The sequence below is a fragment of the Elephas maximus genome, chromosome 2 (assembly GCF_024166365.1).
Source record: "Elephas maximus indicus isolate mEleMax1 chromosome 2, mEleMax1 primary haplotype, whole genome shotgun sequence".
Lineage (NCBI taxonomy): Eukaryota > Metazoa > Chordata > Mammalia > Proboscidea > Elephantidae > Elephas > Elephas maximus.
This window is the reverse complement of record NC_064820.1, coordinates 177678578-177695489: the sequence shown is the minus strand read 5'-3', so window position 1 is coordinate 177695489 and position 16912 is coordinate 177678578. Positions and strand designations below refer to the sequence as shown.

The 16912-nt window shown below is 41.3% G+C and overlaps 1 protein-coding gene across 2 annotated transcripts in view; it reads left to right on the top strand.

Annotated features, from left to right (window-relative positions):
• Positions 1–16912, top strand: part of ATP10B (ATPase phospholipid transporting 10B (putative)) — a 216885-nt gene that overhangs the window by 75810 nt on the left and 124163 nt on the right. The window contains exons 2-3 of one of the 2 annotated variants that reach the window (XM_049874266.1): positions 12553–12840; positions 13837–14031. In XM_049874266.1, coding sequence (XP_049730223.1) covers positions 12566–12840; positions 13837–14031 — 470 coding nt within the window. In that variant the 5' untranslated portion in view covers positions 12553–12565. Of the gene's footprint in view, positions 1–12552; positions 12841–13836; positions 14032–15080; positions 15732–16912 lie in introns of those variants that run through there. The other variant, XM_049874264.1, reaches the window with a different exon arrangement.

Sequence of the window (16912 nt, the reverse complement as noted above, 5' to 3'; positions counted from 1 at the left end):
AAGAAAAACCAGGAGCCAAGGTGCCAGGGCTGTGTATTAGGGAAATGTGATAACCTCTACTTCTTCTATATTTGTGGCCTTAGGCAAGTCCCTTTACCTCTCTTCATTTTATTTGTTATTCCAGAGGAAAAGACAGTCACTCAGATTCATCTACAAAATATTAAGAAATTCGGAATTATCTACTGGCACACCCTCCAAACCACAGTTTCCCCAAGTACAAAAAATTCAGTATAAGCAAATTTACTTCTGCAGATGTTTTTGGTCACCCAGAGAATCTCAGTTCCAGTAGATGCAAATAGCAAGTTATTTCTAAGAAAAGAGAGAACTAAAGAGTTGGGGATAAATAAAGAGAGTATTTTGGAAGTCAAAGTTTGCAAGAAAGGCAAGGAATATTGAAAGCAAGTGAACTATGATCTTAAAACTGCACTCTGGGTCCGCTGGGAGAGCCTTTGCCAAGAGGTATGAGCCTCTGGCTATGAGTACTTTGGCCAGGGGCCCTCCTGAGCAGGGGTAAGGACATGAAGTCCTGTGCACTGGAAGGGGGGTTTCAGAAACACCTCCCTAATAGTCTGCCCATCTCAAAAATCCAGTCACTCAGAGTCTCTGAGATCTGAGGAGCCCTGAGTTATAAAACCAGAACAATTTCATTTTAATGCTTCTTAACCAATGTTAGCTACAAATAAAATTAATTTCAAGTTCCTTGTGTCAGGAGAGGCAGGCATCTGAATGTTCTAGGGAACCTATTCCAAGTGAAATTGTGCCATACCTATTGTTATTTAAATGGAAAATGTCATTTATATTGGCATCATTTAGGATGTTACATTGATTGTTTTGTTCAAAGTATTTTTCATCATACTCCCAAAACTTGGTCCCAAGAAAAGGGAACTTCTGCTATGAGATCTCAAGTTCCTTCACCACAAATACCTCTAGATAAGGATGCTGAGGAACTTAACTCTTACTGCTATAATACAGACTCAGCCTATGTCAAAGGACTGTTTTTGGGGTAGAATGGAATTATAGGAATAAAGATTTTTTACTTTTTTTAAAAAATAATTTTAAACAATTATTTTTTATTCATCAAACAAATTAATTGCTTCCTAATGCCAGTCCTTGCATGGGGGGAAGAAGTACAGAGTGGTAACTGCTCCCATGACACATTTGGATAGAGTGGTGACCGCTCCCAGGAGACACGGGGGTGGGGAGGGGAGTAGTTAAGTGTGGTGACTACTCACATGAGACACTGTGGAGTAGAGAGTGGTGACTCTTCCCAAGAGGCACTGGAGGGGGTGGTTAGAGTGTGGTGACTATTGCCACGAGACACTGGGGGGTAGAGTGTGGTGACTGTTCCCAGGAGACATGGAGGGGGGCGTAGAGTGTGGTGACTACTCCCATGAGACACTGGGGGGTAGAGCGTGATGAGGGTTCCCATGAGACACTGGGATGTAGAGTCGTGACTGTTCCCAGGAGGCACTGGGGGGAGGGATTAGAGTGGTGACTGTTCTCAGTAAGCACTGGGGGCTAGAGTCATTATGCTCCCAGAAGGCTGAGGTAAAGTATTGAATAAACCCACTGCCATCAAGTCAATTCTGACTCATAGCAACCCTATAGGGCAGAGTAGAACTGCCCCATAGAGTTTCCAAGGAGTGCATGGCAGATTCAAACTGCTGACCTGTTGGTTAGCAGCCATAGCATTTAACCACTACACCACCAGGGTTTTCAAAGTATTGAAAGTATTGTCTAGAAGCCCTCAATCCAGACAAGTACGCAGGCTCAATAGACAGAGTTAAAAGCTAATATGGGATAAGTACAGAGTACTATGAAGCACTTGAGTAGCCCCTAAATCATACTTCAGGAGTCAAGGGAGGCTTTCCAGAGGAGATAACATCAAATCCTAAAGAATAAACAAGTATTATCTAGGCTGGTATGGGGGAAGAGGTTGGAGGGAGTGCTAGTGACGATGATTGTGGCAGAGCAAGATGGCCATGAAAGGAAATAAAGTGATTTTCTTATGATTGCAGTAGAATGTGAAAGAGAGGTTAACAAAAGATGGGGCTGGAGAGATTGGCTGTGTCTAGTTCTTGGAGGAAAAAATTATAAATTATGTTAAAATTTTATTCTATCTGAGGGTAGTTGAAAGCCAGAAAGGGTTTAAAGCAAGGTAATGATATGAAATTAATGGTTTACAGTTTAGAGAGATCCTTCTGAGTTCACTGTGGGACAGAGATTGGAGGGAAGCAAAACTGGAAGTGGGGACAAATTATGAAGCTGTTGAAGCAATCAAGATGAGAGTGGCCTGGACTAGTGTGGTGGCAATGGGCTGGGGAAGAGTGAACAGAACTAACAGATAGTTATGGGTTACAATCAACAGGACCTAGAAATTAACTGGATATGTTGGGTGAGGGAGAAATCAAAGGCTTGAGCAACTGAAAAGGTAACATTGCCATTCTATGAGACAGGAAATAGGGAAGGATCATAAACGTAGGGCTAAAAATAATGAGTCTCTTTGGAAGCAAATGGAGACTGACATTCCTCAGAGATGTTCAGATGGTAATACCCAAGAGACAGTTGGATCTTTCTTAAAATTTCTCCCTACTCTGGGACTAGAAGTTTGGAACATATGGAGGCCTTTTGAGAACTCTGGTTTATTACTATATTAAACTAACAAAAGAGGGAAATAATAAAGATGAGAAGTTTCTGCTATTTCCTTGGAAGTGTGAGAATGTCCAACCCAAAGCAGGTGTGAGAGATAGAAGTCTCCATTTTTGACAAAAGAACAGATCAACCACTATGTATTTATACACCATGGGATCACTTAGCTTTTATGGAGAGTCCAGGCTGTCATCGGGAGAGAAATAATCTGCCCTCTTAGAAAGCCTCTCATCAGGTGCCTTGACTTGGGATAAGTCAGGGTGAGAAATAAAGTGGGGAAGAAAGTGGTAGAGCTATACATGGGCCTTAGTAATTATCTAGCTCAATGCCCTCATTTTATAGAGGAAGGAACTAAGGCGCAGGAAGAGTAAGCGACTTGCCAATCATCATACAACTGGCTAGTTGTATGTACATATACATTGCACACGTAGACAGGCTGTGCCTCAAATTTCCAGGCAGCCATTAGACTGCGAGGAAGGAGACACGTACACCCACTGGCACCAACCATTCCATGGGTGTTATGGTCATCTATGATCAAGCCGGACACACGAGACACGCAGTGTTGGCAAAGTTAAAGCCATTATTATTACTTATAGAAAGCAAACATTAAACAGTAACTACAGATTCCCAAAGGAGAACTGCTTACCCCTCCCCAAATTACTCATGTCCCTCCTTACGTTTCTGGGTAGGCAAGCCATGGTTCAGGTCAGACGCTGTGTTTGTGTCACCACTGCCTACAGCTATCACCACACTGCTGGCTGGGCTACACAGCTCTGGAAACTTCTGCTCTACTGCTGTGCTTTGCTGGGTCTTGCTGCCACCTGGAAGACCCCTGCACAGGGTTTTCTGAGCCTCTGCCACTGCCCTTCTAAGCCTCTGCTGCTGGCCCTGGTGACACTACCCAGTATGATGGGGCTCTCTTGCAGCCATGTTACCCAGAATCCTGCTGCCCAGGGTGGGAGGCATGCAACCTCTACATGGGGCACAATCAGGCCTCTCTTGCCCCACATAACAAGTATTACTGCTTTTTTAGCTCCACTGGCAAGCCTTCTGCCCAGAAGAGTTGGGCTCTACCGTGCTATAGGAAGACCCCTGCAAAGGATCCTCTGAGGCAATCCCTGTATGGGACACACTCGGGCCTCTACCCTGCATAAGCAAGTGTTACAGCTTTTAGCTCCCCCTGAAAGCCTCCTGCCCCAAGGTTCTCAGGTCTCTCTCCATGAGCTGGGCAGGCTTATCACCACTGTCTCTCACCGTCTTCAGCATTGGGTCTTTCTTCTGGGTCTAGGAGGTTCTCAGCACAGGGGCCCCAAGTCCTTGGTCCAAAGGACAGCTCTGCTTCAGACTCTTCTTCTTGATGGTAGTGAGACCCCCTGAACCTCCATGAGATTAAAAAAAAAAGCCTAGCAGAATGACAAAACCAACCAATCCCCTTGGTAGGCTACAGTCACCTTATTTGCATGGTCATAGTAAACGTTCCAATTCCTGCAAGGGTTTTATGCACCTTATTTTCATAGTCCCAGCCAATCATTTTGTGAGAGTTACAAGGCCGTGGCTAGAAACGCCATATAAAAGCAATTCACTGCACTGCACTAGTAGTGTATATAAGCCAGAAGTCATCTTGGTGTATCCCAACCTTTATGATTTAGATGAGATCAGCTTGAACCTCCATCCTGTATCCTAAGGAAAATCGAGTGCCATCACCTCCCCTCAACTTTTGCAAATTCCTATGGGACTAATTTTTCTCCAAGTCATCTCTTGTTCTGATTTCCAGCATTTGCTGAATTTCTCATTCTCTACTCTTTCTTGTGGCTTTTATCTTCTCCCCCCTGGCATTGAGCCAAACATAGGGACAGCCCCTTCTTCTTGGCTTCTTCATCTTTACCCTCAATCAAAAGAAACCATTCACATGAGGCAACTCTGGGCTGTAAATTTTTGTTAACAATTTCAGAATAACATGGAAAGATATAATATCATATATATGTATACATATAGCAAATATTTGACTTCTTTGTTTTCCTAAAAAGGCCTCAGATATTTTCTATGAACACAGATAGGAACCTGCTACCATTTTAATCTTGATTTCTCATGCTGTTGCCCACTAATTCTCCCTTCCTCTTTCTTTTTTCCCCTTCCCTTTAATACTCATCTCCTTGTCTTTCACCCTAAGTGCTGATCAGTGTATATTCCTTCCCTAAGGGAACTCTGGAGTCCATGGGTGATCAAATAATTAACTTACTCAGCAGCTAAACAAAGGCTGGAGGTGTGAATCCATCCAGAGACACCTCGGAAGAAAAGCCTGGTGATCTACTTCTGAAGAATCAGCCATTGAAAATTCTGCGGAGCACAGTTCTGCTCTGACACACATGGAGTTGACATAAGTAGGGGGACTGGCCCTACAGCAACTGGGAAGGGAACTCTGGAGGCAGCTATCAAAATATCTTTTTTTTTTTTTTTCTTCTTCTTACCCCACTTCACAATGCTGGTCCCATACTCTTTGTACTAAGCCAGGTGCCTACTCCATGTGACCTTGAGAAAGTCCCTCCCAAATTTCTCAGGCCCTGCTCACCCACTTCAGCCTTTCCTAGGTGTATTAGTTCAACATGTAACTCACACCCAAGGCTGCACATGTTTTGAGTGAGGTGAATTGAGCCGTTCAATGTGTGATATTGTCTTTTAATTGCTTTCAGCCCTGCGGACTTTGGACAACTTTCTTCACCCTTCAATTCAGCTCTGATTTATTCAGCTTCTGTGAACAATTTATTCACTTGTGATTAGGCCCAATGTAATTATTTTGTCGGTAAAACAAACGAAAAGAATCTATAAAACAACTTTTAAGTGAGATAACAATTCTGCCTGGAGAGATATTAAAAACGAAATTATGCATCTCATTTCACCTGCCTCTTACAAAGAAATGATTGCTCACATTGTCTTTTTTATTTCCCAAGATCTTTTGGCTTTCATTTAGGAAGGTACCTGGGAAAGCAGGCTTGGAATAGCGGGAAGAAAATGGGAAAGGTAGTTTTTAATGGAGAGCATATATGTAAGGGCTTAACATAATGTTTCTCCAGTTTGAATTTTAGAGACCTCTACTTTTGAATGACCTGGGATCTAGTTAATGGAGCCCTCATGGTGCAATGATTAAGAATGTGGCTGCTAACCAAAGGGTCAGCAGTTCATATCCACCAGTCATTCCTTGGAAACCCTATGGGGCAGTTCTACTCTGTCCTATAGGGTCGCTGTGAGTGAGAACTGACTTGACAGCAATGGATTTGGTTTGGTTTTTTATATCCTCAGAGCTTCTGATTCAGTGGGTCTGAGAGGTGCGAACAAGAGGTGGAGTTTCTCACTTGCCTATTCTTGCACCTTCTAGACTCAAATGCCTGCTTCTGGCTACCCAAGCCCTCTTGTACAACAATGGAGTACTTGTACTTCTCCAGGAAGCTTCCTTTTCCCAACCCTTCCATTCATGTTTTCTTCTATCTCTGATAACTTCTAGTACTTTCTATCTGGCATTTATTCAATTCCACATTGATAGGCTAACCCGTTAGGTTTTCACATGTATATAAGTCATCTCTCCAACAACTTTTTTAGGCCAGGAACTACGCATTACTGATTTTTCCCTCTGCACTTAGCCAAGTGTCCTGCTTTCAATCCTGTTTCCAACCTTAGAGCTCAGAAATTTCCTATAATTTTAGTATTAGTGGCTTGAGAAAATATAGCAAAATCATACCATCAAATCAGTAATGCCTTTAAATAAATTTGTAATGTATTAATCTCAACACCATATGTGACACTTAAAAAATGGTGGCTCACATGTATATGAGGCACATTATGCATTCCATCTACAGACCTTGTGGAAGCACATATGAATTCTATGATATCTTGTCATCAGCTACCCAGTGCTTAGGGACCAGAATTTAGGAGCCCTGGTGGTGCAGTGGTTAAGAGCTCAGGCTGCTAACCAAAATGTCAGCAACTTGAATCCACCAGTCACTCCTTGGAAACCCTGCAGGGCAGTTCTACTCTGTCCTATAGGGTCACTATGAGTCAGAACTGACTTGATGGCAATGGGTTTGGTTTGTTTTTGTTACCTCAAAATTAGAGCAAGACACTCAAGTAGAGGTGTCAGAGGCTTGGAAATTGTGGTTATCCCTTTCTTCACCTAACAAAGGCCATAATGACAGACCCGACCTCATCCTACTGCCACTACAGCTACATTTCTCCAGTAGCTCTCACTGGATTAATCCTATAACCATCTTTCTGAAGAAATGTCATTTAATTTGAGACCTAGAAAAGGCATTTGGTGCTGACCAAAGTTTCTATGTGCTTCCCACATAGCCCAGCCTCTCTTGAAGTTGGTATGTGGTCATGTGACTGACTCTAACCAGCAGACTATGAACAAAGTTTTGTAATTCATTTCCAGGCCCCTGTCACGAATACAGTCAAAGACACATGTTGAGATCATGAGGTAGAGGGAGCCTGGATCCCTGAGTCACTGGATGGAAGAGAGTCATCTGGACCTACAATGGACTCTTCATGAGTTGCGCTAAGCTACTCAGATTTGGGAATTGATTGTTTCACAGCATAGCCTAGTCTATCCTGATAAATATACTAGGCAAGGTGTGAAGACAAAGCTTTAAAGAAAAAAGAACACTAGATGCCTAGACCCTTTCTAAAAAACAAACCAAAAACGGCCTGAAGTACTTGACCATATGGAAAATACTGAGCAGGAAAGAAAGAGGTAGACATGGGTTGGATCATATGGAAAATAATAAGATGCCTGGGTTTTATATAAAGGCAATCAAAGTTACTGAGAGCTTTAAAAAGAAGACTGACATGATCTGATTTATACCAGAAAAATAGCTGTTCTATGTGAAGCCTAGATTGGAAAGAGAGCAAGAGGAGATACAGGAACAAGTTAGAAGTCTATTCCAGTAGTCCAGGCAAGAGGTAATAGTGTCTTTTATTAGATTGGAAACAGTTGAAATGGTGAGAAGCAGATAGATTTGAAAAATATTTAGAAGGCAAAAATGAGTAGAACTTAAAAGAAGGAGAACTCAAAGATAACTCCTGGATCATCTGCATCTGGGTAAAGGAGATTCTATCCTTAGAACTGGCAACCGCTGGAAACAAAGTGAATTTCAGAGAGAAGTCCAAGGAGCTATAGAAATGTTAAAGTTGAGAAACCTGGAAAACAAGTGGAGATGGCAAGGAAGCAGTTGGATACACTGGCCTAAAGCTCATGATAGAGGTCTGAGCTCCAAACACACCAAACGGAAGCAGCTTGCTTCGTAACTGGTGATGGCCTAAACTCTAATGAACTTGAGGGGGTGATGAATGTGGCAGACTACAAAAATATCTTCTTGTTTTTTTAAAAAAATGGCTGTCCTTGAAAATATGTTGAGAAAGGTTCTTAAAGGCTGTGAAGCTAGGAGAAAACCAATCACAAGTAAAAAGCATTAACCAGAAGTTCGTAATGGAGGCACATGGCAGGCTAATGATGCTTGAGCTGTGTGAAGGTCTCCCCTTGAAGCTTTCCTTTCCACAAAGGCCCACCCTACAGAATTTCATTCATCATGTATATTAATTATCTTCCACAAAATTGCATCCTCTGATTAATTTTATTTAAAGTGATTGCTTATACTTTTCTTGATCTTCCTTACCCCCTGGTCTCCACTCTCACCAGCAATCCCCTCCGCACCCTGCTAAAGGGCTTGGAGACTCAACTTGGTTCTTTTTCAATAGTTCTTCTTCTCTAAAGGAAGTCAGCATCTGGCATCCTAATTATAGGACATGTTTTGCGTCTGTGAATGAGGCACAATCACCACTCTTGCTTTTCCCATGGGGGCCGGGTGGGGGTGGGGAGGGGAGAGGGCAGAACACTCTCTGGAGTTTACAAGAACTGATTGCATGAGCAGCTATACAAAGATCCCTATAGCTGCATGCAGTCCAAGGCTTCTGGCTGACCCTAACTGCCCAGTAGAGAAAAATTTCCCCTTTGATTGTTTCTTTTTCACTAAGTCCTGATTGAACTTTCTTGGGCAGGTCACGAAACTGGAAAACCTTGTGAGGGGCTTTTAAACTGGGATTTGTGTTTTCTAGCTTACAACTAACGCTTCTCCTCAAATCTAAAATACCATCAATTGAATAATACTTTGCAAGGGTAAAACAAACAAAAAAAATACTACCATATCAATTGTGTGACATATTTTAGATTCAAAACATTAAAATGTGAAGGAAAAAAAATGTGTATTTTGGGTTCTAATAAATATAGTTTGTCCTGAAAGGAAGTAGAAAGAAACTGACAGGTTCTAGAGAGAAATTTTTTCATTCCTCTCACTTCTGTTTCTTCATCTATAAAATGGGTACAGGTGAAATGTCTACCCAGACTACATAAAAGTAATGTTCATTTCCTTAAGAAAATCCAATTAAGGTAAGTAGAAAAAAACACATTGAATAAGAAATTGAAATTAAGATTCTTTTATTGCAAATCTTTCCTTGATTTACTCAAATGATTAGGGAATGAAAAGGAATTTGGTCCACTGAATTTTCTGTTTAACTCGGGCTTGAGGTAGAACATTTCGTTGTTGTTCTTGTTGTGTTTGGACCCTTTGGTGGGGTAAAAAAATAAAAAACTTGTAAAACATGTTAGCAGTCTTTCCTGCATTAGTAGATAAGCTTTAACTAATGAAAATGACTGATGCTTTCTGGGTGATTGGTGATGTTTCTGAATCTAGGTTACCACAAGAGCAGATAGAGATATATACGGTGTAAGACAACACTGTAAAAATGAGCCAACATTGTTTATTTTAAGAAAAGTAGCTCTTTTTAATACCTATTTAAAAAATGACAAATGTGTATAACCTCATAATTACAGATATCAATGCTTTAGCACAAAGCCAAGATAAATAGCTAAGTTCTTAAAAAATGAGTTGACTTAAAGGAAAATATGTTGTATGCAATAAAACAAATAATGCTTGAATCCACAGCTCTGATCACGTCTAACTGCCTAAACTCTTCATGACTCCTTCTCACCCTCAACAGAATAGCCTTAACAGGGTTCAGGACATGATCCAGCTATCTGGCTCCTGTCTGCCACTCCCACCTGAACCTCTGTCACTCTTTGCCCCTTACTTCCATTACTCTATAAGACACCCCTATGAACTTCTCTTTCTGGAACCGGTTCCTCTGCCTGGAAGACCCTCCCACAATCTCCCTACCTAGCTAACTCTGGTTCGTTCAGCTGTTTAAATAAATATTCCTTTTTCCAGGAAATCTTCCCTGACTCTGCCACAGTGTGTGTGTGCCTCTGTGTGTGTGCATGTGTCCATATGCATGTATGTGTGTGTATACATATATACATACACAAAGAGGTCCCTGGGTGTCGCAAATGGTTTGCACTTATCCAGTAACCTAGGCTGGGAGTTCAAACCCACCCAGTGGAGCCACCAAAAAAAGCCCTGGCAATCTGCAATGTAAAATAAGATAACAGTAAAGGTAAAGATTACAACCATAAAGATTATAGCCAAGAAAACCCTATGGAGCAGCTCTACTCTGGAACACATGAGATTGCCATGAGTCAGAATCAACTGGATGGCAACAGGTTTAGTTTGGTTTATACATACACACACACGTACATAAACATATACAAACATACACATTTTTTTTCTGAATCATTGAGAATAAGTTAGAGGTGTCTTCCTCTTTTATGTCTGAATACTTGTGGATGGATTTCTTAAGAACAAGGACATTCTCTTACATAACTACATAACCATCAAAATTATAGAATTTAACATTAATAAAATACTATTACCTAATCTACAGTTCATATTTAAATTTCATCAACTGTCTAAAGACATCCTTTGTACCTAGTACAGGGTCCAACCCAGCATCACATATTACATTTAGCTGTTACATCTTTTTAGTCTTCTTCAGTCAGAAATAGTTCCTCGGCTATTATTTGATCTTTGAAAAACACAGGCCATTTATTTTGTAGAGTATCTCCAATGTGTTTTTTTTAATATTTCCAGAAATGGAAGTACTGTCATGTTCTTCTCAGTTCGTTATATCAGTAGGCACAAGACATCTGCATGCCCCAAAATTGGTGACGTTTGCTTTGATCTCTTGGGTACGGTTTGCCAAGTTTTTCCACTACAAAGTGATTCTTTTTACAATTGTAATTAATAATTTTGCATAAGGATATTTTGACACTATGAAAATATCCAGTTCCTCATCAAACTTTCACCCACTAGTTTAGCATCTATTTTACATCTGCTTAATTTTTAAGGAAGCTTATTTTGCATTGTTTTAAAAAAAGAAAGAAGATATAATTATGATAAATAGATTGTTTAAACCGCCCCACCTAAAACATCTGCCTTTCCCATATCAGTCCAATCTCTTCATTTATGAAGATCTTATCATGTAGGATTGAGAGAACTCTGACGTGTATGGCCTTAGCCAAGGCAAGATTTCTCATTTGCATTTTCAAATTTATTCATGAATTATCCTTTCATTTCCTTTTTCCTTTGCAATAAAAAATAATCTATGAAAGAGGCATATTTTTCATAATGAGAAAGTAGATATACACTATTATTTCTGCCTTGCCAAATTTCATAATATTGCTTTTGGTTCACATTGTGACGGGCATCAGTAATTGCATATATTTTTTTACGCTTGCTGCAAGGGCTCACTTGAGGCTTTGAAGAGCATCCTGCAGCCTTGGAGTTTGTGGATTGAAAAATCATTTAGATTGATTAAAGCCATGAGGAGAATTATGATGAGTGTCACGTCATATGGGCATCAGGAAGGTAAAATATTATTACCATTTAAACCGGAAACGGAGTTCTTTTTCTAAGTGAAACATATTCAAAATGACAGGCTGGGTTGTTTGTACGATTAGTAATACCTGACATCACTCATCCATTTAGTCAAAAGAAAATCATTCTATGAGCCTACTAAGTGAGGACCACCACCATCTACAATTTCTAACTTTTCAGTGGAGATCCTTGAATAATATCCTTCTGGGTTTTTAACAAAATTTGACCAAAAGGAGCCTTGAGGGCTTGCTTATAGGTTCCATTAAAGGCACACAGAAGCTCAAATATTCCTCGATAAAGCAACATTGCTTTGCCATCTAGGGAGATCATCTGTTTGACCAAGGGCTCAGTTTCAGAAATCACCAAACGGACTGGGTAGAGAGGAAGTGATCCTCTTGCAGTTAACCAGATCATAAAAAGTCAGCTGATGTTTCCTGGAATGGAGTCAAGACAGTGCAGTCACCTATGACCCAAATGTCCTAGGAAAGAGCCTGTCTTTTCTAGTCCACCTGTCACTCTCACTTGAGATTCTGACCACAAACGAGTTTCTCTCGATGTCATCAGAAAATTTCAGAGCTGGAGCAAATCTAAAGAATAAATACCTTTCCCCTTTTTTTAAGTCATGTCTCAACATAATTTTCTATTAGTTTCTCACAAAAATCTTGTTAAAAAATTTAAAACACAGAATAGGAATAGTTTTCTTTGTATTATGGTAAAGAAACTGGAGATCAGCAAGGTGAAGGGACAGCTCAGCCTACTAATAAACTACAGCTAGAATTTTAACCTCCTTGGTCATAGCCAACCAGACCATATTTTTACTTTTTCTGATAGCCCCAACCAGGTCATCAATATCCCCAGCCCCATTAAGTGCTTTCATGGACTCACCACAGTTTTAGTTGTGTTATTGATATGATTATTTAATGTCTTTCACCCTAGAACATATGGACTACAGTAATTAAGCTTATTTTTCTTACATCATATCCCACTATCTACACTGGATCAGTGAGTGGGCAAGTGGATGGGCCAATATGCTACTTTGTTCTCCTGACCATAGCCACTTACTGGTTTTGTTCTCTCATCTTAGACTGCTGCCAGAAATGGCCCTCTCCGTGGACTCCTCTTGGCACCGGTGGCAGTGGCGTGTCAAAGATGGCTTCCCACAGTCTGCATCAGAATTTACACCACTGCTGTCTACAAGGAGGCAGAGCCAGAACTACAACCTCAGACAGCAGCGGGTTGTGTTCCCCAACAACAGAATATTCCACCAGGATTGGGGAAAGATCTCCAGGAGATACTCTGGCAACAGAATCTGCACAACCAAATATACCCTCCTCACCTTCCTGCCACAGAATCTCTTTGAGCAGTTTCACAGGTATACAACCACTTGACCCAAACATTTTTAACAAGTGTCTGCCACTTAGGCAAACTTGGAGGTCCTGCTCTCTGGGGCCACATCCGCTTTCATATCCAAATGAAATAGTGCAGGCATCCATCCACATGCCTGAAGAAGTGTATGCCATTCATTCATTCATGAGTCAACAAATACTGGGTTCTACTCTGTATCAGGTTATGTGCTGAGTGCTAGAGATACATGAGGGAAAAAGAGAGACATTGACCTTGTTGAGCTTATTGTCTAGTGAAAGAGATAGATATTAATTTTACAAATCATGGAAATTGATGTAAAATTATAACTCAGACAGACACTTCCAAGGAGAGGTGATAGTGCTATTAGAAGGAATAATAGGGAAATCTGGCCTAGTTAAGGAAGACAAGGGCGACTTCCCTGAAGAAGGGATGATTAAAGAGTGATCTGAAGAACAAAAACACATTTACTGGGTGAGGAGAGGCAGAGAGAAATCACAGAAGGGATCCAGGAGAATGTTCCTGCAGGCAGACCTGCATGTGCAAGGGCACTGTGGAAAGAAGGAGCAAGATGTGCTTGGAAAACTTGAAAACACAAGCCACTTTCTTGAGCTACTATACGAGAAATAATTTTAAAGCAAATTATATACTTTGATATCATCTTAAATTTTGTAATTATTATTATTTACTGAGCAACTTCTATGTTCTATACTGTGTACTTTACAAATGTTATCCTATGAAGTACTTATAAGAGCTCTTTAAAGTATGTAGTACTGTCTCTATTTTACACAAGGGAAACTGAGGCTCAGGAAAGTCACACAATTAGTAAACAATAGGGCCAGAGTTTGAATCCAGTTCAGTTTGGCTTCAAAGCTCTTACCATAATGTTCTAAGCAACATTGTCATTTTGGTTGGTAAGAGCCAATGTTAAGAAAGGAATAGAGTGGCGAGTATATTTTTCTTCTCTCTTCATGGCTTGCACTCATACTTTGCTTGCCCCTTCCAGGTGGGCTAACCTCTATTTCCTGTTCCTGGTGATTCTAAACTGGATGCCTTCAATGGAAGTGTTCCACAGGGAAATCACCATGTTACCATTGGCCGTTGTCCTTTTCATCATCATGGTCAAGGACGGCATGGAAGACTTCAAGAGATACCTCTTTGATAGAGAGGTAAATTGCTCCAGTATCCAAATATATGAAAGGTAAGGGAAATCATACCTCTGTTTTCTCGTTTGCAAATAAGTTATGCAAACTCATCAGCATTTTCGAAGGATTGGCCTCTCTTCTGAGATTATATTTTCTTAACCAAAACCAAACTAGTTGTCATGGAGGTGATTTTAATTCATGGCAACCCCATCTGCGTCAGAGTTGAAATGTACTCCATAGAGTTTTCAGTGACTGGTTTTTCAGAAGTAGATGACCAGACCTTTCTTCCAAGGCACATTTGGATGGATACGAACCTCCAAACTTTTAGTGAGCAGGCGAGCACATTAACTATTTGCACCACCCAGAGAATCACTCATTTAATTAAGGGATTCTCAACCGGGGGTGGTTTTGCCCCTTAGGGGATATTTGGCTATGTCTGAAGACATTTTTGATTATCATACTAGGAGGGAGGGCACTACTAGCATCTGGTGGGTAAGGGCCAGGATGCTTTTAAACATCCTACAATGCACAGGACAGCTCCCCATGACAAAGAATTATCTGGACCAAAAGGCTAATAATGGCATGGTTGAGACGCCTTGTATAAACTCTCTCACTATTAAGCACACACACACACACACACAAAAGTTGCTATCAAGTCTATTCCGACTCATAGTGACCCTATTAAGCACAAGGATGTTATATTATTAAGAAAACCAAAAAGCCAAATCCATTGCTGTCAATTCTGACTCATAGCGGCCCTGTAATACAGAGTAGAACTGCCCCATAGGTGTCCAAGGAGTGCCTGGTGGATTCGAACTGCTGACCTTTAGATTAGCAGCCGAGCTCGTAATCACTGAGCCACCAGGGCCCCATATCTCAGGAGACTAAACTCAAGAGCAAGTCTTTGGAGGGCCTCAGACAATGTCTCTGAAACAAGAAAATACATACCATGATTAAAGTATCCGAGGGAGGGTCTTGACTTAAAATCCTTGCTGTTAGAACTAAATCCGGTCGGCTTTAGGACCCAGAGTTAGCCCACCTCTACTAGGCTGCCAGGTGAAAAAGGAAGATACCTGTGGGTGACGTCTACATTCCAACAGGTGGAGTTCTCAAGTAGAAGGAAGTGGCCTGGCAGAGTGCACACCTGTTCTCTGCAAACTCTTTCCTTGTCATATTCCTCCTGGTTTGTATGCCAGCTTTTTGTTTTAATTTTCCTTTTGAAAGAAGAGGGAGAATTTTCAGCAGAGAAGACAAGAGAAAGATGTGAAGGACATGGCTTGCTGACAGCTGAACAATGGAACTGATCAGGGAAAAAACTCCTTTCCCGGGACGTGCCAGGCTATGAGAATTAGAGACAGGATTGAGCAGAAATGAGAAAGGAAGGGAGGAAAAAGCGCAAAAGGAAAGAAGACAAGAAACGAGTGGTGGTTTCCAACCTACCCTTTGAAGGATGGCCCTACAAGGAAAACCCCAACAAGCATTATTGTGGGAATCGGGTTAAGACCAGCAAGTACACTGTCTTGTCCTTCCTGCCCAAGAACATCTTTGAGCAGCTCCACCGGTTTGCCAATCTCTATTTTTTGGCTCTTGTGGCTCTGAATTTTGTCCCCGTGGTCAATGCGTTCCAGCCCGAGGTCAGCACGATTCCAATCGGTACTATTCTGGCAGTGACGGCTATCAAAGATGCTTGGGAAGACTTCCGGAGGTTCAAATCCGATAAAGTGATCAATAACCAAGAGTGCTTCATTTACAGCAGGTAAAGCAAAAAAAATTGTTATGTGGCATTTTCTCTGCTATTTTAAATTTGTTCAGCGTTTAAGAATTTTTCATAAATTCTCACCTCTTACTCCAGTGTGGCCATGAGGGTGCCTGTGGGCCCTCAGAGGGGAGCTCATCACTGTTTTTCAGGGGAGCAGTAGAGCCTTGTGTTAGGAGAGCCAGCACTGGAGACACACTGCCTGGGTTCAATCCTGTCTCCAAATCTTAAGAACTACATGACCTTGGGCAAGTGACCTAATTTCTCTGAGCCTCATTTTGTCATTTGTCAAGCCAGAATGCTTCCCAGGGTGGTCGTGAGAATTGAGTGAGATGATCCACGGAAAGTGCTTAGGATTCTGCTTGCCAGCATAAATTCTCAATAAATGTAAGCTACTGAGACCCTCTGTGGGGCAAACAGTTACCACCCAGCTGCTAACTGAAATGCTGGGGGTTCCAGTCCACCCACAGGCACCTTGAAAGTAAGTCCTGGTGATCCGCTTCCTAAAAATCAGCAGTTGAGAACCCTATGGAGCACAGCTGTGATCTGACACACATGGGGGGGTATCATGAGCCAGAATTGATTCAATGACAACTTTTTTTTTTTTTTTTACTGTTTCTTTATTTTTCCAGACTTAAACTCATGTTAGCTCTATCATCAAACCTGTCCTTGAGCTTCCTTTCTGACGCTATTCCAACCAAGGCAAAGTCTGCACACAACCTGTCTTGCCAGATTATTCAACACCATTTTATACATGTTGTTGTTTTATGAAAGTTTCATTGAGAAATGACCAAATTGGGTCATTAGAGAAAGGGCATGTTTTCATTCAATAAATGAGAAAGAGTTATAGTGTGTCTCAACTTTGTGACAAGTTGTGTGGCCCCGAAAGAAGCATGATAGCCAAGTCTGGACTTCCAAAGGAGAGGTTACTGTGACAAAACATGTTTTCTGTGCTAGCAGTTAGCAGCCTTAGATGATTGCCTCACAGCAGATAAGGGCTTGACTCCTGGCCAAGTAAGGAAATGTTCGGCTCTCTCAAGGAGCACCACAGGCCTGGCTCATGCCCTCTGGCTTTATCCACCACAATTTCACAAAAGTTCCGCAGGTGCTCTGGTCATTGTTTGAATGAAAGAGCTTGCTTTGTGTGGTACACAATAGCCATTTAGGGACTGCCTACTTCT